The sequence below is a fragment of the Pelecanus crispus genome, chromosome 4 (assembly GCF_030463565.1).
Source record: "Pelecanus crispus isolate bPelCri1 chromosome 4, bPelCri1.pri, whole genome shotgun sequence".
Classification (NCBI taxonomy): Eukaryota; Metazoa; Chordata; class Aves; order Pelecaniformes; family Pelecanidae; genus Pelecanus; species Pelecanus crispus.
Genome location: NC_134646.1, coordinates 57625468 through 57649039, shown reverse-complemented (window position 1 = coordinate 57649039; position 23572 = coordinate 57625468). Strand labels below are relative to the sequence as shown.

Below are 23572 nucleotides of genomic sequence, written 5' to 3'. Positions count from 1 at the left end.
ACTGTGCTGGCTTTGGCACCCAGTAACTCCACAAAACACACCCCCCTCTAAATGGACTAAATGAGCTCAATGGACATTTGTGGACATTTTACAGACATTTCACAGAGGTGGTCCATAGACTAAGGGAATGATATTTGTGTATTATATCAAAGGTGGTGGTGGGTAATGAGAATGTCTTGGATAGTGTGAGATCTGAGCATAACATAAATGGTATGAAATAAGGGGTGGAGAATGTACTGGTTTTGGCTGGGATAGTTAATTTTCTTCACAGTAGCCACTATGGCTCTATGGTTTGGATTTGTGCTGAAAACAGTGTTGATAATACAGGGAAGTTTTTGATACTGCTGAGCAGTGCTTACACAGAGTCAAAGCCTTTTCTGCTCCTCACACCACCCCACCAGCAAGGGGTGCACAAGAAGTTGGGAGGGGACACAGCTGGGACAGCTGACCAAAGGGATATTCCATCATACCATATGACATCATGTTCTGCATATAAAGCAGGTGGGAAGGGGGGGGACATTCAGAGTTATGGTGTTTGTCTTACTAAGTAACCATTACACATGATAGAGCCCTGCTTTCCTGGAGATGACTGAACACCTGCCCACCAGGGAAGTAATGAATGAATTCCTTGTTTTGCTTGCATGCACAGCTTTTGCTTTACTTATTAAATTGTCTTTATCTCAACCCATGAGTTTTCTCACTTTTACTTTTCTGATTCTCTCCCCCATCCCAACTTGGGGGAGTGAGCAAGTGGCTGTATGGTGCTTGGTTGCTGGCTGGGGTTAAACCACACCAATATTTTACTTCTTCTGTATTTTTTATACATTCACAATCAGTACTCTGTGCTTGAAGGCCAATTCAGTTATTTCTTACTACAGTTAATTTTTGTCTTCATTACAAATGGAATCCATCACATCCAGATCTCATTAGCCACTTTTGCAACATTAAGGAAAAGAGAGACAGAAAATACTCTTTCCAACAATGACAGCTGATAAACCATTAAAGGCTTCATGAAACTTATAACATTAACTCAGCCTTTTATATGCTTGTAATTGTTAGCCTAATGTAATAATGACATTTCCCCAACATTTACACTTACTAATTCACAGAATTTATGCCAAAAATGCCAAACCCAGAAGCCATCTCTAGCTTAAACAGAATATTCCTCTTTTCTGACATTAAAAATTCATCTCCATGATGCTTAAGGCAAGTCAATTCCTGACACATCTTTATTTCCAAGTTTTTTAATGTCCATCTTTTTAATCAGCCTTAAGGTGATACTTTTTTTAAAAAAAACAAACAGCATAATGCCCAGAAGTCATAAAAGCCATGATTCTATTGGCTTCCTACACAAAAGAGGTTTCCCATGACATTAGTCATAATTGTAGAGCTTTTGTATAGGTGACCTAAGCCAGGACTCCCCTTCCTCAGGTTTCTGTGCTTTGAAACCCATCTTGAAATTCAGCCTCTTTACCGATTCTGTAGTTACGCTTCATCTGAAAGTTCACACACCTCCTCCATGACCTACAGTCCAGCAATATTTCTAAGTGCAGAAGCTACATTTCTCCTTCTCATGGCAGCAGTGCAGCTCCAGCTTCACTATAGGCACTTTGTGCCATGACAGGGTGCCTGAGCTGCTTGAAAGCACATATAAAAATATTTAAATAGGTTATAAGCAAGTTTAAACAAGATTTTATCCTGTTGCTAGTAGTCATGCTTATGAGATAATTGTTTATTGCTCCAAGTTAGGTATGTGGCACTTTGTCAAGACATAGGACAGAAAAATAAAAAAAAATAAAAAAGAGTGCTTCTATAGTGTGCAGTTTCTGGTCAAAGAGCAAGTGAACCCCCACCACCAGCTGCACAGAACAGGGTCAATTAAATCTCTCAGCAGCGTTTACAAGAACAACATTTGCCATGGTTGACTGCTTTCTGTTGTCATAAATGTTCCACTTCTGCCACCAGACATACCAAGCATCTAATTCTGTTGCCTTATTTACAATCCCAACTTGCCCACACTGAGTATTGACTAATCTGGTTAACAAGATTTAATTTAATATTGTTTTTAAGAAGTGGTATGACTATTCACGTGACCACAAACCGTGGGTTCTGCTTGAACTCTCTCTACTGAATTCCCATATAAGTTAAAATGGAGAAAAAACAAAACAAAAAAAAACCCAAGAAAAGACTTCAGTTTGGCCAACGACCACACTGGGAATCATGTACTTGCCTAAAGAAGCAGAACTCAGCCACCCTTGGCAGACTTCTACCACTGCAGTTATGCGATTAAAATGAGGGTGTGGGATCCTCTTGGCTTGGGATTTCCATGCTTATCTTACCAATCTAGACTTTGAATGTTGCCAAGCCTGAAATGAGATCAGGCCATACCTATCCTTTCATCTGTCATATCTTTAAATTCAGCCAGCATATACAGTAGTCACTTTTATTTCAGCAATAAACCTTCAACTATTCAAATGGGCCAGAATTATTTTAATCTCTAATAATTGTTTTCTTTTTCTACAAATTACTTCAGCCAGAATATACAACAGTCTTACTGTAAATACAAATTTACAGCAACCATCATTGGCTTAAAGAAAAACCAAACAACTGATAAAACCCCCAGACTTTTTCCATTTCAGTTGCCCACTGACACAAAGGAATAACTACCAGTGTCACAGATCTTAGTCACACAGTAATCTCTTTTGTTTTGTTTTCCAAACAGAGACCACATATTGCTGACAAAAATATTCAGTGTGCCCCTCCAAGATCAGAGCTTGTTATTTTCAGACAGTATTGTTAATAAAATAAAATGCTGATTAATGTTTAAAGGACTCTAAAGTGGGAGGAACAGTGAAAATTAAAAGGGTTTGAGATTGGAAAGCTATGCGTTATGGCTGAGCCGGTCTAACAGCCTGCTGATGTCGCCAGTCGGAGCATCCTGTCCTCCTCCACCACCTGGCACCACCCCTGGCACTTGTTAGATCCTGCACCAAGCTAACACAGCTTGCTAACCCAGCAGAATGCTAATCCAGCAAAAATAAAACTGGATCAAATACCTTTCTGCTGATTAGCAGGTTTTTTTTCAGAGCAGTATGGATTGCAAGAAGTGCCAGGACCAATTCAAATGGATGCGGGAGGCCTACAAAGGGTAGGACAGGGAGGAGATGTACCCGCCTCTTTCAGCGGCGGACTGCTAGGTTTGTGTAGGTGTAACATTTTCACCCCAACAGTCCTTTTCTCATGCTGGAACATTTTAAGGAGTTACTGCCTCCACAGCTGAGGGCACTATGGGCAGCCCTGCTCCATCTCACCGAAAATAAAACTAATAGTTTAAACCCTCTCTCAGACAGATCCACCAGTGAGTCTCCTGGAGGGTATTTTAGCTAAAGGACATTAATGTGCAGGGGAAAGGTAAAGCTGGAAGTGGTAACTTTTTCAAGGGTGACAACTAGACCTGCAAAACCTGTTAGTTGCATTTCTATTTGACCTGAATGTGAGCTAGCACAAGATAAGCATGCAATACATGTTTCACAGAGCTTTTTAAGCCCCCACCTATTTATTCTTGGGGGGAACCACACAAAACAGAGTATTCTTTAAATAAAGGTTTCTAAATTAAGTACGTATTTTAACTCCATAGTCAGTAAAAATGCATAAATTCATATTCCAAGGTGGATTGAAAACTGGCTGAACAGCCAGACCAGGGGGGTGGTGGTCAGTGGCACAAAATCTAGTTGGAGGCCAGTAGCTAGCGGTGTACCCCAGGGTCAATATTGGGTCCAAAAGCATTCAACATCATTATTAATAACCTGGATGATAGGGCAGAGTGTACCTTCAGCAAGTCTGCCGATGACAACAAACTGGGAGGAGTGGCTGATATGCCAGAGGGTCATGCTACCATCCAGAGGTACCTCAACAGGCTGGAGAGGTGGGCTGACACGAGCCTCATGAACCTCAACCAGGAGAAGTCCAAATTCCTGTATCCGGGGAGGAACAACCCCCTGTACTGATATATGCTGGGAGGTGCCCAGCTGGAAAGCAGCTTGGCAGAAAAGGAACTGGGGGTCCTGGTGGACACCAAGTTGAAGATAAGCCAGCAATTTGCCCTTGCTGCAAAGAAGGCTCGTGGTATCCTGGGCTGTGTTAGACAAAGTATTGCCAGCAGGCTGAGAGTGCTGATCCTTCCTCTCTACTCAGCACTAGTGAGGCCACACCTGGAGTACTGTGTCCAGTTCTAGGCTCCTAGAAAAAGACACACATGGAGATACCAGAGAGAGTCCAGCAAAGGGCCACAAAGATGATAAAGGGACTGGAGCATCTCTCCTGCAAGGAAAGTCTGCGAGAGCTGGGACTGTTTAGACTGGAGAAGAGATGGTACAGAGGAGGTCTTACTAATGCATATAAACCCCTGAAGGGAGGGTGTAAAGAAAATGGAGCCAGGATCTTCTCAGTGGTGTCCAGGGACAGAACAATACTCAATGGGCACAAACTGAAACACAGGAGGTTCCTCCTGAATATCACAAAGCACTTTTACTTTAAGGGTATAGGTTGCCCAGAGAGGTTGCAGAGTCTCCATCCTTGGAGATTTTCCAAGGCCTTCCAGACATAGTCCTGGGCAACTGGCTCTAGGTGGCCCCGCTTGAGCAGGGGGAGTTGGACCAGATGTCCTCCAGATGTCCCTTCCAACCTCAACTCTTCTGTGATCTCATTCTTAATCCTCGACTGTGTCCAAGCTATATTCAGAGAATGTAGTCCACTGTGGTGTTGAAGCATGGTGAGTGAGCTCAATTCTGCTGCAAGCACAAGCTCTGGCAGAGAAACATGCTTAGCAAGCCTTAGCTGTCCTGTACTCCCTTCATCAGAGGGCAAGACAGTTGACACAAGAGGTTGCAGAGTTGTCTCCATTAAGTTTATTTGTTGAATGGCTTTCCACAGTGTAAAGATTGCTCCACTAGCTGCTGCAGCCATTTCAGTCCCCTTCAGCATTGTGACAAATCTGTAAAGTAGCCTCAGTCAGGTGGAAAATCTGGCCCCCCAGCACTAAAAGATATGACAGGGCACTCCAGGGGCAGGTGATCTTGATGAAACAGAGTCCGGAGCTCATTTAAAAAAAATGCTGCTCTGAGGATTTGCCTGGTTTACACTATTGACTTCTGGTATAACTGAATTTACATAAAGTAGTAACAGCAATGAGCTGTTAGTCATGCCAAAAATAAACTGCTTCCAGCTTAATTTCAGTCACTAGGTTACATGATCCACTGTAATGAAACTCATCTCTAGTGAACTTGGTCTGCAATGCACTGCTCCTATCAAACGCTCTTTCTCCTGTTTGAATTCAGTTAATTCCCAGATGTGAAAGTAATGGCCTTCACAGTAAACATGGCCACAAGCAACTACAATTACAAGTTTTCCTACCTTTTTCCCCACTTTGTGATAGCAGTGATCTTTCATCTATGTGGAGAGAGAAAGAAATCAGCTTTGATGACCAGCTATAAAAGCTGTTTTATCTTATTCCTGGCATCCTGACTATGTACTACTGCTCTGAGTAAGAACCAGTTCACATTGACTACCAGATAAGTTATTTACATCTCTGTAAATCTGCATTATAAATAAAAGATAATGGCAGCTCATGTTCATTACCACCATGGCCATTGCCCCCATCTACTCCTGACAGTATGATATACAGTAGGAAAAAAGCCAATAGTATACAAAAGCAAAATAGAACAAAGGCAGTCTATAGCATAAATCTGTGCCTCCTACCTCTGCTCGACCTTCATAGTACGTTAGCATAGACTTTGTAAGTACAAAAAGCCTCTCTTTGTAGTTTAACGGAGAAGTCCTCTTCTTCTGCTGTGATCTTTTAATCAAAATCTCTTGTAGGATAGTAGTCGTATTCATTTCAGCCACTTGTCACCTTTGGTTTTAGCCATTGAATATCAATTCCTGCAAAGATAGAAAAATCATTATGGTATCTTTAGTGGATCACAGATCTGGAGATTCTGTAGTAAAAAGAGCTTCTACTTATAAGTGAAACTACCTGAGTATACAGAAAGCTGGAGCTCACCCTAAGCATCTGGAAGCTTACAAAAGTTAATTATTAGACAAGAAAGCACAAGCTTTGCTCAGATGAGCGCTGCACTGACACGTTCCCAGGAAGTCAAAAGCTGTACTTGACTGGGCTGAAATAAGGGACACTGCAGGCTACGCCACAGAAAGTATGGGCAAAAAGCCCAAAACATGCTCCAGGCAAACAGCAGCGTGCAATTGCTCTTCACTGCAAAGTCCTAGTGTCTATCGAAGTTTCAATTGCTAGGCCTGTGCATATATAAATGCCATTTGCAAAAGTGTTTGATATACAAAATTGGACATGGATCAGCAAGTAATTTTGAAAATTCACCCCAATTATATTGATGTAAGTTTTCAGATGTAAACAGTCATTTAGAAGATGTCAGTTTGAGAACAGAGAATTGGAGCTTATTTTTCAGAAATCACTAAGTATATTCCCTCCATCTTCTATTTAGAAAGACTTCATGCTGACCGTCAACAGTCCAAATCATTTAATTCTGCCAGTTCTGGTCGCTCAGTAACATCAAGCTGCTTTAAGTTTTACACCATGATTGATACCTGAACGACAGGCTTCGTACATAAAAAAAAATGCACCCATGGTTACTTGGTTTGCAAGTCTGGCTCCAGAGCCCTGACAGAAAGTGCCAGGCATTCTCTCTGTTCTTTACAATGATGCCAGCTCAAGCACAGCTGACTTCCTCCCTCATCTGCTCACTGCTGCCCCACCATACCACTCTGCCTTGTGTGGGTGCAAGTGTTGCTCCCGCTCGGCTGGGAAGCGGGCTAGGGAAGGGATCCAACCAGACATTTCATCATGCAGCACAGACCGCTGCCTGCGCAGACTTAACACATGAGGTGGCACGGAGGCAGGAATGAAAGGTGTGGGAGAGGTTGTGGAGAAGCTGTTCCAGAAACCTTTTTTCCCCCCCATTACCTTTTCCTTTGCTAGCTTTCTGCCAGACCAGCCTGCTGCATCACCTGGCCCCCACCTCAAGCCACACTCCAAAGCCAGGACACACTGCAGGTGCAGACCTTGACCACAGCTTGGGCTACAGCAGCACAGCTGTGGGCTGAAGCCATGCATCACGGTTTCAAGCCCATGGCTTGAAAAAGGAACAGCAGCATCTGCTGAAGCACCAGTGACGATGAGTATCTTCAAGTGTGCATATGGGGGCGGGGATGTGGGGACAGGACACACGGTTGTGTGTCAACAGGCTCAAGCCCTAGGTAAGCACTGCAGATCTCTGTACCAGTGGGAAATTTCCCCCCAGCCTATATAAAAAAAAACCCCTTTTTTCACCTCACAGGGCTTAAGTTATGTACCTATTTACTACTTAGAGTATTTCGGTCTTCACTGGGGAAATGTACATACATTTTTCTCTGTGGGCAACATAACTTCAGCATTGACAAAATAGTGCATTTCACAGCATTGTGCAGAGAAGCTCGAAGAGCCACAGCCCTCCTCACAACATTCCCTTACAAAAGTAAAGTTTAAATTAAATGTAAACTAATTCACTTTAGTGCCTCTCCTTTTGCTTTGTGCCCAAGCATGTCATTATTTGTTGTGACAGTACATGAAATGACACCCTGTGCCTTCCAGTCTAGCCCTGATACCACATTTCACTCCCTGTTTTGGCCAACTAAGCTCTCATATCCCACACTCCTGCTATTTCACATAGCTGGATGTAGTTGTTCACTGCTTTAAAATATCCTTTTCTTTTCAAGGTATATCTGTGCATATGCTAAAATAATTAGTCTGTGGTTTACATGGAACTACAAAATAAGACCAGATTAGGATACGTAAGTAAAAGACTATAATAGGATTGGAAATGGTGATTATGATTAATAGTCTCTCTTTGGTTTTCCTCTTTCTCTGATGTGGGTACATGCATACATTTTGTTGGTCATCCGTCACACTGCATTCCTGGGAAGAAGGCAGATCTTTTTTAATCAGTAATTGTCTTGAGTGCATTCTTTAATTGCTAAATCTGCCTAATTCTGTTTATTGCCCTTTAAAAATTAAATTGGCAATCTTAAAGGTAATTGCAGAAGGAAGATACTACCACAAAGTGAAAATACAAACATGGTTCAAAGAATTAAAAGTCAGCATTAACTTTCAGACCAGCTTAAGGCACATGGAACTAAGGGTTCCCATCACAGCCTCTCCCACTCAAAACAATCCTTCCATTCTCTATAGTACAAGTTCTCTGTTGGCACTTAAGAAAAATGTAATTATTATCTGTCTTAGAAACTGTGATCTCAGACATCCCTAGAGTGCTACACTAGAGAGCACAAGAAGGATTCAAAATTAACTATGATTTCAAACCTCAATACTGATAATGCTAAAATATTCCATTTCCCTACCAGCCCTCTTTGGTCACATTAGCATTATACAAAAAACCCAGAAAATCCCTTTGACAAAATCAGTGTTAAAAAAATAAACACATCAATAATGTAATTGGTCAATGTCTGCACCTGGTTGCTACACTGAATTATCGCTGCTATGGCGATCTCTGCAGATTAGAACCGGTTTCTCAGGTCAGAAGATCAGCCTTTGAATCTGCATTTGGTCACAGAAACCTGTTTTGTTTGGGGTTTTTTCCAAGCCAATAGCTCTAGCCACATTTCTGTTTCCACAAATAAGGCTCAGGACAACTGAACCCTCACCTATTATTCTGAAGGTTCCTTTCCAAAATTGCAATACTTGATTGAGAAGCACCTGTAACAGCCAGCCTTACCTCTTAGCAAACCCATACATCACTACTTTTTCTTCAGTACAGTTCTAGAACTTTTCTGCACTTCCCCCCCCCCCCCCAAAATACTCCATTGTTCCCAGAGCATTCCTCAGTTCATGAAGCTGTTTGCATGACACATTGTTATATTTTTCCCCAACAGCTGTGGGAGTTTCGTGCTGCCACCCATCTAAAGTTTTCATAGTATCTCCTGCCAAGTACTTGCTCTGTTCCCTGCCAACCTTAGCTACACAACAAACATGATCTAATTTGCAGAGATGCCGAGTACTCAGAATCATGACTGAAATCAGAAAGAGTTACAGATTCTCAGCTTTTTTAGGGTGGGGAAACATTCTCAAATTTAAGTACCAAGAAGTCTGCATCAACTTGCACTGATCCATCTTCACATTTTACACACATTCACCCGTACGGCCGCAAAGTCACCACACACTTTCCTCAAATCAAACCCCAACAACTATTAAGATGAATCTGTTAATTCTATTGGTCAAGCTGTACAAAGCAAGTTTTTACTTTTAGACAATGTTTCTTATGCATGCCACCTTCCCTGGTTTTCACTGGGGAAGACTGAGGCACTAAGCGATGAGGTAACATCAGTTACCAGCAGTTGCAACACTACCCACACATCTCCCGGTTCCCACTCCCAGCTCCTGCATTGTGTTTGTTTATTGAAACAATTAGTCACCGCAAGCCTGTCCGTAAGCACTTATAACATTCAAACCGGTAAATAAATGGAGGAAAATCCCAGTGGAAGTCCAAGTGAGTAGAAAAGCAAAAGCGCATCCCAGTCTGACCAGGGCTTCTCAATCCAAATGGATTAAGTAATTGTCACTTTTTATGGCAGAAAGCTTTGTACCACAGAGTCATGGAATGGTTCAGAAGAAAAAAGGCATTCCGAAAGACACACTTATCACAACAGTCAGAAAATTAACACCAACATAAAACATTTGTCTGTGGCTGAAAACAAAAATAAAAATCAATCTGAAACTCTGTTTTCTGAGTTTCACCTCTCCTTAGCAATGGTAGCATTTGCCTAGGAATCTGGATTCTCCTGTGCAAAGTCTTAATGCTAAGCTGATGGCCTGCCATCCCAGATAGCGAGTCCCTCTAAGAAATAGGCATCCTTGCTTTGTGACCTGGGTTTCATGCATCCTGCACAACTGTTCTTTTTCAGATTTTGGGCACATCAATCCAAATCGGTAGCAATTCCAGGTCTGTGAATTCAGCACTGAAAACATATCACCTAGCGCAGTAAATTAATTTAAATGATGCAATATTAACTAATTCAAGTTTGGTTTTTTTTTTAAATCAAAACATCAATTTTAAGTACACAGGCAGTACCTTGTACTTCTGACTCAAATCTGTAACTCTTCCAGAAAGAGTGTGTGTGTGGGGGGGGGGGGGGGTTAATTAATTCAGATCAATTTGTTGATCAAGTTCATAATGTGTCCCTGCAAACAGCTGCAGCAGGGTAAGTGAATAGGCAGCATGCTGCAGCTCTGGGTAGAGAGCAGAAACAGTACAGAAGGAAGAAGAAAAGGAGAACTCCTTACCCTGGTTTTTCTGCTGAAGCTGCCGTTGCTTTATCAAGAAGCTGCAAACCAAGTTACGTGTGAATAGTTACTTACATGGCTATCCAGCACAGGATTATTTGAATAATTACTACTTAGCATAAGCAAGGATTGCAAAATCTGCTCTTGTGCTTCAAATGGTAGAAAAGCCTTTTTGCCCCACATCCAAGGTTGCAGATTCAAACTCCATAAAATAAAAAAGACAACTGAGTAAAAGACAACTGTTATTAAACCCTGTTTAAACAGTAAGTTTCACAGAAATAAATACAGGAAAATATAGTTTAGCATAATCTGTCATAATTTTAAAATTGGAATTGAGGGGGAAAAATACTGTAATGATATCTGAAATGTATCATATGCCAGAAAAAGGAGAAGTAAAAAAAAATACTTGGATTTGCTGCCTTTTTTTTTTAAGCAGACTCAGAAACCACTTCTATCATATGCAAGCTATTTTTTTTTTTTAAACCAACAGAAATGGAATTTGAGGGGGCTACTTTCAAATAGATTTCAAAATTACACCCAAAGGTTTGCAAAACCCCAGTCTCTGTTGGAAAGTCAGCCAAATAATAACTGGCTAATTTTTTATATAATCAGATCCTGTGAAAATAAAATTAATATTTGTTTGCACTAAATTTAGGTTAAAAAGTAAACAGGCTAAGGGGTAATTCAGTGACAACTCTTTGACTGGAGATTGTCTGAGATAACCATGTGATGTTGCAAAGTATCCTTTGTTCAATTGATAGCTACTTATGTACACATGCAGAAGGAATATTTCATTGCAACCAGCACAGGTTTTCCAAAATTCCTTGGAAACAGGCTCACCACATTTTACAAAATACAAGCATTTGTTTCCTTTTAGCATTTTAACTTAGGTAGCTGTGGTAGGTGAAGAAAATGCTGAAAAAGTGATACTTCCTTTTAGATAGGGTCACCTGGCATCGAGGTGGTTCATCACACCAAAGTGGACCATCAATTGTCACAAAAGAGAGTAGAGCCAAAGTGCCCAAAACAGCTCAGGAAAAGTGGTAAAAGCAGCAAAAAGGTTTCTTTCCCCTTACAATGATGAGTTCAGATTTATAAGAATGACATGTACATGTGTCCAAATCATTTGTAAACTCAGCTATTGCTCTTTATTGTGACCTCCTTTAAGTAGTACACTCCAATGACTAAGTTATCCTTTCACAGCTTTATAGTGCACCTTCTCCAATTCCCTCACAAATAAATTATTTAGGAAAGGAACCTCTGCTTTATGAAACAAAAATTACATTATTACCATCCATGATGTAGAAAATATGCTGACATGGGCATTTTTTAATTTAAATTATTTACTGCTAACTGAGTTAGCAACACTATGGCATACTATAAAGGATGGACTGATCAATTTTCACCGTCCTCAACAACTTCTTATATTTTTATTAATTCCTCTAGAGCTGAGTATTTGTAGCTTTTCTTATTTCTTCCACATAAGCTCTGCAATACCTATGGACTTTCACTGACTATTTTGCCCTCAGTTTATTCAGATCAAAAACCTCTTTTCCATTTGTAATGTTCTTTGCTGGAAGAAAATAAAGCTGAAACTTCGTTTGGGACACAGGAAAGCAAGACACAAAAAGAGACTTTGGAACATCAGTTAAAGTAGCAAAGTCTAAGAGTTTTCACAGCCTACTGACCTTCCACACGCTCAGCCACCTGCCCTTTCTAAAGATAAAAAGCTTTTGAATGTGTCACTACCTCAAGAAGCATTGGCAATAGAGCAAGTATTCAGCTCTTGCACTGTATGCTATCCCCAACTTCCCATTTGTCAAACTTCCAACTTCCCTTTTGTTAGTCAAAAGGTACAAGTTCACCTTGCAATTTCATCGAACACTAGAAAGTCATCTTCATTTCTGTGCTAAAGATAAGCAAAACCCACTGCTCATGAGTTGCAAATCTTCCTGAATACAAACTTGTTCCCCTACTGTATTACCTGCAAAGTGACATTGGTATGGCTGTAACATTGCCAAGCCTTTGTTTTTGCTGCTGTTTCAATGCTTGTGAAAAGTCTGTGTTGTTCTTTACCATCATCTATATAGATTAAAGTTTAACCCCACCTTCATCCCTTTTTCCAACGCTAAGTAATAACATGACATTAAAAGCTCATGGTTTATGTTGTTGGGGGAGGAGATGGCTTTATGCATATGTACATATATAGAGGGTAATTAATCATATTTCATAATAACACACATCATATTTCATAATTTTAATCATATTTCATAATGGATCGTATTTCATAATTCATCATATTTTTGTAATTCATCATATTTATGGGAAAGGTAATTTAAAATGTATGCAAAACCATATACAGAAAACCTTTAACAGTAAGAGAATCTCAAATACTCTGCCTGTCTAATTTTTTTTAGACTTGAGATAGTTCTATAACCACATACATAATGCAGCTTTGCATCACCCTCTGCTCAACCCATATACAGCAGTTAATGGTTGGTATTATTTCCATAAAAATCCTATCAGCATTAGCTACTATTGTTAAATTCCACTCCAGCATCCCAAGTTACCACCTTATTTTTACTGTAGACTATGAAAAGCTTTCGAGGCAGCCTACCACAACTGAACAGTGCTTCCCACAGAAGAAACCCAATCTCAAGTCTTCTGCAGGCAGAACTGACCTCTTCTACTGAGAACCTGTGGTTTTGGGCTCACCAGAAGCCATATGCAGTCTGACATAAACTGAAATATCCTGTCTGTCAACAGGGTTTACTGCATTCACACAGCTTCCATAGAGCTTTGCCTATTTGGTGGCCGTAGTGCACAGGCAGACCAAACTTTACAAGATAAACTTATCCCCAGTTGGGCCTTCTGACAAAACCTCCTGCAACAGCCAGCAAAATCACATGTGATAAAATTAGCTATAGTTTATTTATCACACATTTGATTCAAGCAAAGGAAGATTAAAATTAGAGAAGGCAGTTAAAAGAAAGCAACTTCACTTTCTTTTTAAAGACTTCGTTTTGAGGGTAGATTTTGGTTTTTGAATGAGGGAAACAGTGCTATCACAGTGGTGAATTTGAACAGCTGACTGAGGATGCCGTCAATAGCTGTACACACTGCCTGGTGTAGCACTTGCTGCCACTTCCATGATGCCTAATCCACGCTGTTCAAGCAGGGACCAAATCCAAGACTGGCTAACATTTTTATGCACTGGTATTTGATATTAAGCCTTAGAAAGGAGACAGCAGATTTTCCTGGGTCTGAACTTTCTTGCTCAGGTTTATTTTTATTTCTAAATACCAGGTATAAAGCGCAGTGAAAGTGGTAAACTTAATTTTCTGCTGACATACAGCAGCTCTTACCCACTGTGGTGCCGTCACCAGGACTTCAGGATGCTGCGAGGAGTTTGGCTGCAGCTGGGCAGATAAGGCATAAAGAGATTTGCTTCTTCACTTGTACAGCGTAAAGGTCTGGTGAAGAATATTAGTTTAGTTTACTTGCACAAATATAACTGGCCCTCAGCTGACAGAGAAGAGGTAAGAAATACAGCATGAACAGAAAGCAAAGGTCAGGGTCTGAACTGGGAGGAGGTATGTGGTATACTGGTACTTCTTACATGTGTATGTACCTTCAAAAGGAAACAGTCCTCTTTGTTCTGGCAAGTATGTTCAAAGTAAGGTTAGAGAGGAAAATGGAAGAACTACCTCCAAACCAGCACGGCATTGGTTTGGAGGAGCAGAAGCACAGAGAGAGTAGAGTCTATTTACTTCACTTCTACACAGACTGAGACTACTCCGCCAGTCCCCCGCTGGCTCTGCGGCACTGGGTGGGCATTTGGTAATGTAGAGCTGCTGCCTCAGCGTTTTTCCTAAAATCCCCTGCCGATAAGAAGGAAAGAGAAACAGTAACACCCACTTACTAAAGAAACAGGCAAAGATGAGACTGGCAAAGGAAACGGGCAATGCTTGTGCAAAAACTTTTCCTACTTCTCTAAGAAGGGAGAGATTCAGAGGGATGGAAAAAATAAATCATAGATGTTCTGTTAAAACAGAGGTTGAACCTAATGGTGAGCTTTAGGATTCCTAAACAGAATTAAGTAGGAGGTCAATTGCTATTGTACACAAAACTGCAAATCAAATCTACGGGGAAGAGAAGGAAAAAAAAAAAGAGGAAAGAGTTCAACAGTGCCTAAGGCTATACTTTTTAATTACATTAAAGGAGTCAGTTTAATTCACTTTCTTCACAATTTGTTTTTCCAAATGTTGTACAATCTCAGATCAGTACGTGATGTATTACACCAAAAATAAGCTCAATTTATTTCAGTATTCAAGTCACTCTTTTGACATGGTCTAACTAAAACACTGTAATACATACAAATTATAACTTGCTTTATTCACGGGGAATGACTAACACTTCCTCAGTTACTTCTCCTTCCAAACACTCCAAGATGAACTTTTTCCCCTCAAACAACTACTTGCTCTCCAACTACTACAGTTAACTTGTTCTACTCCGCCAGCATACATGCCGGGTAACCGATACCAATACAGTGAACCTAACTTTGCACTAATTTGAACATCACCACAGTCTTGTTTTGAACCATTGAGCTGACATATCTCTTAAAGTGGAGAATGGTAGAAATAAGCCACCTATTAACCATCTAGCACCACCTCTCCTCTGGTCCCAAGCCCATTCATTCTGGAGCTAGAACCAATCTCCTACAACAATATTTCAACACATAAAGCAACACCCAGCCTTCTAGATCATCACCAGGAATCATCTTAAAAGTTACCAGTGGCTGAAGGAAATCTTTTCTGGCTTGAACATAATTTGCCAGCAATAAGCAAGCCTGAAATACTGTCTGGTCTCTGCATCAAAGGACTGCCATGGCAAAGTGCCACTGGTACATCTATATACCACAGCTGGAGCCACAGAAATCCTGGCTTGGCTCCTGATTGCAGAAAAGCAGTACCAGCACCACCCTGCACTTGCACTACTAAACACTACTCTGGAATTACTCATTACCCACACTCCAGCAGGTGCGGATTCTGCTGCACCTGCTTGTGATCCTAGCCAGCTTGTTGCTAGCTTCTCTCACCTGAACTCCATCAAAAAAACCAGACAAGATATTGAGTCACTCATTCCTGGGTTGACATGCAATTTTCAAAGAATGCCGTGAACCGGATTGGGTTTAAGTTTGATAAAGCTTTATGAACTAAAAAATGTATTTTCCATGTCTCAAGACTTACGTGGTCAGTAGGTACATCCCACACGAATTAGAAGCTGGCATCAATTATCACTTCACCTCAATCACTCTCTGTCCCAAGCTACCCTTAAATGACTTGATATGCCTTGCATAGGTAGAAGCACAGTGGGTCACAGAGCACCTGTAATTTTCTCAATGCCTACAGGAAATCCAGTGGTATGGATACACAGGTTTTGAAATTCGTCTTCAAAACCCAGTCTTTAGATACAAAAGCTCAGACTATGCAGTCCATCGGATCCCTGCTAGACCAGGTATAATGATCTGACAGTACTCAAAGGCAGCAATTCACCCTTGCAACGTGCCAGCCAGCAGTACAATTAGTGAGATTAGTTTATTTGGAGAAGTTCCTCAAAATTGAATTGGATCAAAACAGCATTTGATTTTAAGACACCCTGCAAACATCAACTATATATTTGCTGTTTATTGCTAGGGAAGCAAGCTATTGACCTAGCAACCTGTCACCTGCATTTTGCACTTCCAGTTTATTCACAAGTAATGTAAAGGAACTTTTTACTTTTTCAGGGAAACTACCATTTCCCAAATTGATAGCAGGCTGCAGCTCTTCATCTGTTTTTCTCCTAATCTTATTTCTATCATTTCAGTCATCAGATTTTCTTTAGTCAGATAGAACTGTCTCATCAGAATTCAGGTATAAATCCTTCTATCACTTCTGCAGTGCTCCTCAAAATATTATTTTTTCCCCCTCCTTTGCAGCTATATGGAAACTATATTACTTCCTAAAAATGGATAAAAACTTGTAGCATCTGCAACATAAAAGCCAGCTGAGTACTTCAGTATCTACAGAATGACAGCTACACATGCATCCTTGAACCTCAGTGCAAAGGGATGGCTTGTGGGAAAACCAGTCCAGACCCATCTGTAATAAATTGGCTACCTCCCAGCTAAGAGCCACACGATCATAAAATAAGCATATGGCTGGAAAGAGCTGCAAGGAAGTCCTGAGGTCAGGGAAAATTTGCAAAGAAATTAGTTGCCTTTCAGGGAATTTGGGGGGACTCTTAGGCATGCAGCTTGCAGAAGAGAAACCTACCCCTGGATAAGCACTAGGTTAGAGAGAAGTGATGGCTGCTGTATTGTTCTTCTTTCATATTAACACCAATTTAACAGAAACAGATGAGATAGCCCTGAACCAGCTCCAGGGATGTGCTGTTACTTTTTCCCAGGTTGTTGAAGACCACAGTCTACTCTCCATATTGCTAAAATCACAATCATCTTTATATCTTTTATCAAGCATCCACCCTTCTAGGTCATTCACGTAGAATACATGTAAGCCAAGTTTATGTCTACTCCATAGGAATAACTGTTAACAGCCCCACTGTAGGCACAAAACCAACTGTTCTCTCTCTAGAGAGAAAATAAGCTTAATAAAATCATATCCTTTTTTTAGTTAGCCTTTTAGTTGCTTTTCAGCAGTCTATGAAGAACACCTTAACAGCAAGCTGTAATATTGAAGTTTTCACTGACTAGTTAGGTTATCTGAGGCAAGAGTTAAACAGGTTTGTGAGCAAAAGATTAAGCACGGCTCCTGCATGCCCTGCACCCTCTACCAGAAGCAATTCCAATGTCTGTACACCAGTATTATACTTTTAACAATATTAGGCATGCAAAAGATATAGCCCAGGTAACCATATGCTATATAGTAAGATGCTAGCAATATATACTAAAAATGTACGTAACATGCTTTTTTCCCCCCGCATTATGACTGTTTAATTCAAATCAAATATACCAGAAACTACACTATGTTTAAACACATTCATTAATAGGGCTATTAATAAGATATACACTTATATTAATAACTGGTTTTAAATAGAGACAGAAACAAGCGCACACTAGACTATGTGGAAGCTACACAGTAAGAAATGTTTCAATAATAAACAGGGGAATTTCAGCTGAAGACAAAGCTGTGAAGTTGACTCAGATGAACTACTGGCCACAACTCACATGTTGGCATCCACATTGAGTAATGGGTATATTTCCTCTCAAAGTCTTTATTTTGAGGTAGTATTATAAGGCCACTTAATAATTGTTGCTTTCTGGCACCTACTGAGTGACTGACTAGCCCCAAACCTCTCTCATACAGACAGTGCTGATACATCTAAAGTTACAGGTCAGAACTGCCTTCTGTGCATGAGGAAAAACCCAAGGCAGCAAGTGGGGAACAGGAAATACTGCAAGTTCCTGTTTGTCAAGTTTCCCCTGCATCGTTTTCACCAGGATACATCCCCTCCGCTACAGAACAAGCGCAAGAGATTGAATCCAAAATGAATGACCATTTACATTTCAGCCGAGATCTCGTACTACTGTTTCCACATCTGGGAATTCAGGGCTACGCATACCAAAGCGGTGGCGTTGGCAAGGTCAGTGTTCTTATCTTCTAATTCCAGACTCTCTTACCCTGTTGTGTTGGATAGGTTACAGGGAAAACTTCACATAAATGAAAATCAAAATTCCCTCCCCATCATACCACACCCTCACTTCACCGAGGCAGGACAACATGACTCTTAGTGCAAGAATTACTGCTTGATTATGCTCAAAATTGCAGAAGTAATGCTTCTAGACCAAATTTCATGTTCACATGCTTTGTGCATGTCTAGCTGACATACTACTTGAAGGACTGTCCTTACAGCAGCTTTCATTTTCTTTAATCAGCTAACAAAGTCTTTCAGTTTCTGTGGTTCTCTGTGCTTGAACCACATGTATGTTATGATAGGGATTAAAAATTAAAAAACAAAGACCTCTCCAAGTAGAATCTACACTGCTGGGTACTTTCTGGAGACATACTTGGAAGAGTGACACCTATTTGCCTGAAGTTAGCAAGGCAGATCCCACAGAGTTCTACCCTAAAATTATTTTTAGAGTTCCATTAGATTGTTAAGCTTTCACTTGCATTTCAGACTAATAAAGTCTCCACATACAGGACTGAAAATCCAGGCTGTGACCTTAAAGAATTTCTCCTTCACATACAGTGCAGCCTACACAACAAGGAATACCAGGGGACTTCAGCTTCACTCATGTCAAAATATAATTATTAATTCAGGGGAAAAATTTCTCACTGAATCTGAAAATAAACACAACTGAGGCAGTGCTGTGGTCTCATGTTTTCCCATCTTCTCACTCCTGCAAGGCAGTGAGCATTTCTAGCAAAGCAGCTTGTTATCTCTGCTCTCAATGTTAGTTCGCAGATGTCAAGGTGTTTCAACTGTTGCGAGCTAAACAGGGAATGAGCATTTGTCAGGCATCACAAGACGTTTATCATCTTAAGGAACACCATTCAGCTTAAACTCTCTTTGAGACATCATGCAATATGGTCATTAATGCTTAATAGTATTTTACTCCACTCCAATTATTTATGGTGAGGCATAAGGAATTACAGAAGGGGCATCACCAGTCATTGTGCTGCCACAATCCAGTCCCACTGAGGTCAAAATTACAAGAAGTTAAGACACTGCAAAAGTAAGATAAGATAGTCCTTTATGGCTATGTCTCAGGTTTTCATGGGGAGTGCCTGCTTCACACTGACTTTCAGAGTTAGTTTCAGTTCAAGAGATCCAGAAAGTAACTAAACAAAAATCGAGGGAATTTTGCTGCTTGCCCATGACTATTTTTTTAATCAGACAACTGTAATCCTCTTCATGCTTTGAGTGTCTTGGTGGGAAGAGACAGCCGCTGTGACGGCAGAGGAGCCGCCTGCAACCCCTAACGCAGAACTACACAGCCTTCCGGCCGATCTCTCACACCCCACCGCCTTTTCACCATGTCATTCTCCCAAACTCCCCTCCCATAAGACAGATCCCCACAGTTCATCTGTACACACCAGAGCTGTAAATACACCTCCTCCCAACAAGTAAACCTGCTCCATTCAAGTGCCACTGAGGATGAGTGAGAGGTCACCTAAGCTGCAAGCCTGGCACCAGCCTTCGGCACCGAGGATGAGTTGGTCCTCACAGCCCACCATGATAAAGCAAACCAAAACAGTCCAACCAGCCATGGTCTGAATGAAACAGTGGCCTGATGGGAAAAGAAAACCCCATGTGGCTACATAACTAAACATATCTCGTAACACATTATGCGTAAGCAAGCTGAATTGAAGTTGCACTGGCCCTTCTGAACCAGCCACTCTTAACACCCGAGTGCTAGATTTCTTTGTGTTAAAAAACATTCTTTTAAGCATCTTTGCTGGATACAGTTTAGGTAGCAATTTTACTTCCAAAAGATCCTGAAGTATATTTAAGATTACCAGTTTAGAGGATCTCCCATGGGACAGAAAAAGCAGTCCATTCAGTTCAACTCACTTAACATGTTAAGAGCACATTCCTCAAATCAGGTCACACCACCCAAGGTGGGACAGGCCCCCTCTCTCCTCCTCCCACTGTGGCACTGTGAATGGCTGTGGTTTGCAAATTCAGCTGGGAAGAGATCCTCATAATTGCAGGGGGGTAGAGGGAAAACACATACGCAATTACTCTTTCTGCCAAGATATGGAGCTTGAGCCTGTGATGTAGGACATCCTGTAATTCACAGGACAAGCAGCAACCCTGAATATGTTAACAATTTGATGTATTGTGTTATCTTGCCTACCTGGTAGACTAGTACACAGAACCTGACAAAGTTTTTTACAGGTCTCTCTAGGATAGAGTTACAAGGAATACTATGTTCAGCTAAAACTAAAGGGCAGTTATCTGGGTCCGATGCCAAGTTACATGGCTAACCTGGGGGGTTGGGGGTCTTCTTTTGTTTAATAAGCATAAATGGTCAGGAACTGGTCCCAGTCTAATGTGACAGGGGACAGTGCACTCTCCAGAGGGGCAGGGTCCTGGTGTCCTGCCCAGACCCTGGTTCAGAAGGAAGAACCCCACCTCCTGTACCACCCAAAGCCAGATTTCTCTGCCTTACATTCAAGTGGAAACAAGGCCTAAATCTAAAGCATTCTTATGATTTAATCAGATCGCAGCTCATAATAGGCACAGGGCTAAGCAAAATCTACCCTGACAGGAAACTCAGCTGTGACCTACTTGAGCATACATGAAGTTATACCCTGCATGTGGCAAAGTGGTACCCATTCATACATCTGCTGATAAGAGAAACGTGAATGAGGAAAAGCAGGAGTGCCAAGAAAGCATTCACCCAAGTCCCACATACCCCGGCACGCTGCAGGTTTGTTTGTTTTTTGTTGTTTTTTTTTTTTTTTTTCTTTTTCCTGCATTTGTTTGATGTTGCATGGGATTTTCACCTTAAGAACTGAAACAAGGCAGCCCAGTTGTCAGCCTCCTGCTTTGCCTTGGAAGAGGGGCTGTGACTGCAAGTGTGGCCAAACACTTCTCCTTCCTGTCACCGGCAGCAGAGGCCCACAGCTGCCTCTGGCAGATGGGGAACAGCTCTCGTACATCAGCCATCGGCAAGGCTCAGGCTCTCCCAGAGCCACTTGTCTCTCTGCGGCAGGCTCCCGAAAACCATCTCTCCTGCCCACAGTACCAAGGCTGGGCCACACCTAGCTTCCAAGCTAGGCACAAGCTTTACTGAACCACCCAGAATATGGGACAGAGTCATCCTACCAACATGCATCTTTTCAGCAATGTCATTTTCCTCCTAAATGTTTGGGTATTGTCAAAGCCAAAGACTTCTCTGAGGTAATGTTATTCTTCCTAAGAAAGGTAAACCCTGCCCATGATGGACACACCTACTCCCAGGAGGCTTCTGCTACTCTTCCGGAGATTTCATGATCCCATTTGAACATAGAGGCCACTTCACAGTGCTTGCAAGGAACGGATCTCTCCTTACTCCATCCCACCTCCATCTCTAATAAATTGTAAAAATCTACTCCCCTCCCCGCAAAGCACCTCCTACAATGAGACTCGTCTCCCCACGTGTAAAAAGAAGTCTATCTGGTTTTCAAAGTTTTCTCTCACATGCTATTTTCCCCTGACTCTGAATCATGGCCCACACAGCTGAGCCAGACCAGGGGATGACTGAGAACTGCCGGAGCTGTAATGGCCACGGGGCAGAGGTCAATCACAAGCCTCTGCTCCCCAGTTCCTCTTCTGCCGTGCCAGACAAAGGGCATATGCATCCACCCGAACGCCAGCTTCCCTCACCTACACACCGCTTTCTTTCCTAATGCTTTTTCCTTTAGAAAATACACTTAGAAAACCAGACCAGAAGCAGGAGAGCAGAGTGCTCCTCTGCCTGAGGGCCCGCAGAGCAAATGGGGGATTTGCCTTTAAAAGTAACACCCTCTGTTAACAAAAATACATTTTTTGAGACCCGACAGACCATTTGTTAAAGCGCAGGTGCAGTTTCACTGGTTTCTGGAGAGTTGTGCCCTGTTACATCAGTGACGTATCTAATGTCTAGCACTAGCATGAGGCCTCAGCCAAGAGAATTAGGGTGAATTGGGCTGACCCCTCTGCAGCAAGAAGGAGGTCTGTCAGGCTGCAATCAGCATAACAAGAGTCATTCCCTTGTGTTTTGCATAACAGAGGAAGCGATGGGTATCAGCAGGTCATTTAATGAACATCTATAGCTTCCATGGTGCCAGAACTGACTGACCATTGCTGTCGCTTTTTGACCAGCGTATTGGTAATTCTGTACAAATAGATGCATCTACATAATAAGAAAAATATCTGTAGCATAAATCGAAGAATATGTTAGATATCCTTCAGAAGCACATATGGTCTTTGAAATATAAAAAAGCCACCATCCCAGGCCACCTTCTCCAAGCCAACCTTTACTCCACTTTGCCCAAGTACTGCTTTCCATATCTTTTGATTTTTATACCGGTATTTTCTTATCCTTTTTCTGCAGGAGAGCCATTGTAGACTGCTACAACAGTCTTTGGCATACACATGATTCTTTGGCATACACAAACTTGCCTTTTTTAAAAGCACGGTTCCAAGTTCAGCAGTGAAAAGGTAATAGGTTACCAAAAAAAGCTAAAACAAGCAAAAGTAGAAAAACATCTTAGAGGTCAATGGTTAACACAGGCTGAAGACATTTTTTCCATGATCTTTGCATTGACAGCAGGAAGCACAGACTTCCATTGTTTAATACACAGAAAGTGTTTTGCATGTTTGAGATTCAAATATTTGTATGAAACTTACACCATTGTGCACCTTATCTTGTGTATCCAGTATATAAGCCAACACAGAGGGAATTAAATCTACAACAGGTTGTGCCTAAATTTGGTGGAGGGGGAAGACTTCTTGATGCTTCCAAGCAATTCTGTGAAAGTAACTACTTCCCACTTATTTTAACTTTAATTACAGGATACCACACTATCACAGCATTTCTGAATACAATGTTGTTTCAGGGCAAGATGAAACAATATGGAGCTGATACTGTTTTATCAGCTCTGTTTTATTTTTCTCCCTTATTAGCCGCTGTAGGCAGTCAGCCAGGCTACTGGATACATTGCAATGCCAAATCCACAATACTGAGCCCACAGCTAAGAATTAAAATGTAACTTAACTTAGGACATAATTCTAGCTGCCTCACAATCAATGGTTTTAAAAGATTTTTAAAATTCTACATCAACATCCAAAAAAAAAGTGGCACACCTGTAAGTTTTGAAAGGCTAATAAAATCAGGTCTGGCAGCTGAGAACTAGCATTATTTCGCAACGGAGGTCTAACTGGCAGTATGTTTTAACTATGTGAACTCCAAATCTTTGGTTTTGATTTTCACACCTGTGAAATTCTCATTAAAAACAGGAGGGATTAACCAGGTACCAAATATAACCACATTGCTCTGTTTTCAGTGGTTTCAGCAGGCAAGCTCACATAGAAATCATTTGGTTCAAAACACTCATAACATTCATCTGACATTTAGCAGAACATGTAAAGCACCCTTTCATTGAAGACTAAATGCAGAGACAAGTGTGCTTATTTCACCATAAGATGCAACTTCTGACTAAATAAAACATG

The 23572-nt window shown here is 41.2% G+C and overlaps 1 protein-coding gene across 4 annotated transcripts in view; it reads right to left on the bottom strand.

The window, feature by feature from the left end:
• TEC (tec protein tyrosine kinase) overlaps positions 1–23572 on the bottom strand; it is a 54506-nt gene that overhangs the window by 29619 nt on the left and 1315 nt on the right. For 2 of the 4 annotated variants that reach the window (XM_075709944.1, XM_075709942.1), the window contains 3 exons: positions 13732–13839; positions 10367–10407; positions 5758–5940 (listed from right to left, as the gene is read on the bottom strand). In XM_075709944.1, the coding sequence (XP_075566059.1) occupies positions 5758–5895 (138 nt within the window). In that variant the 5' untranslated portion in view covers positions 5896–5940; positions 10367–10407; positions 13732–13839. The remainder of the gene's footprint in view (positions 1–5757; positions 5941–10366; positions 10408–13731; positions 13840–23572) is intronic. The other 2 variants (XM_075709945.1, XM_075709946.1) reach the window with 2 other exon arrangements.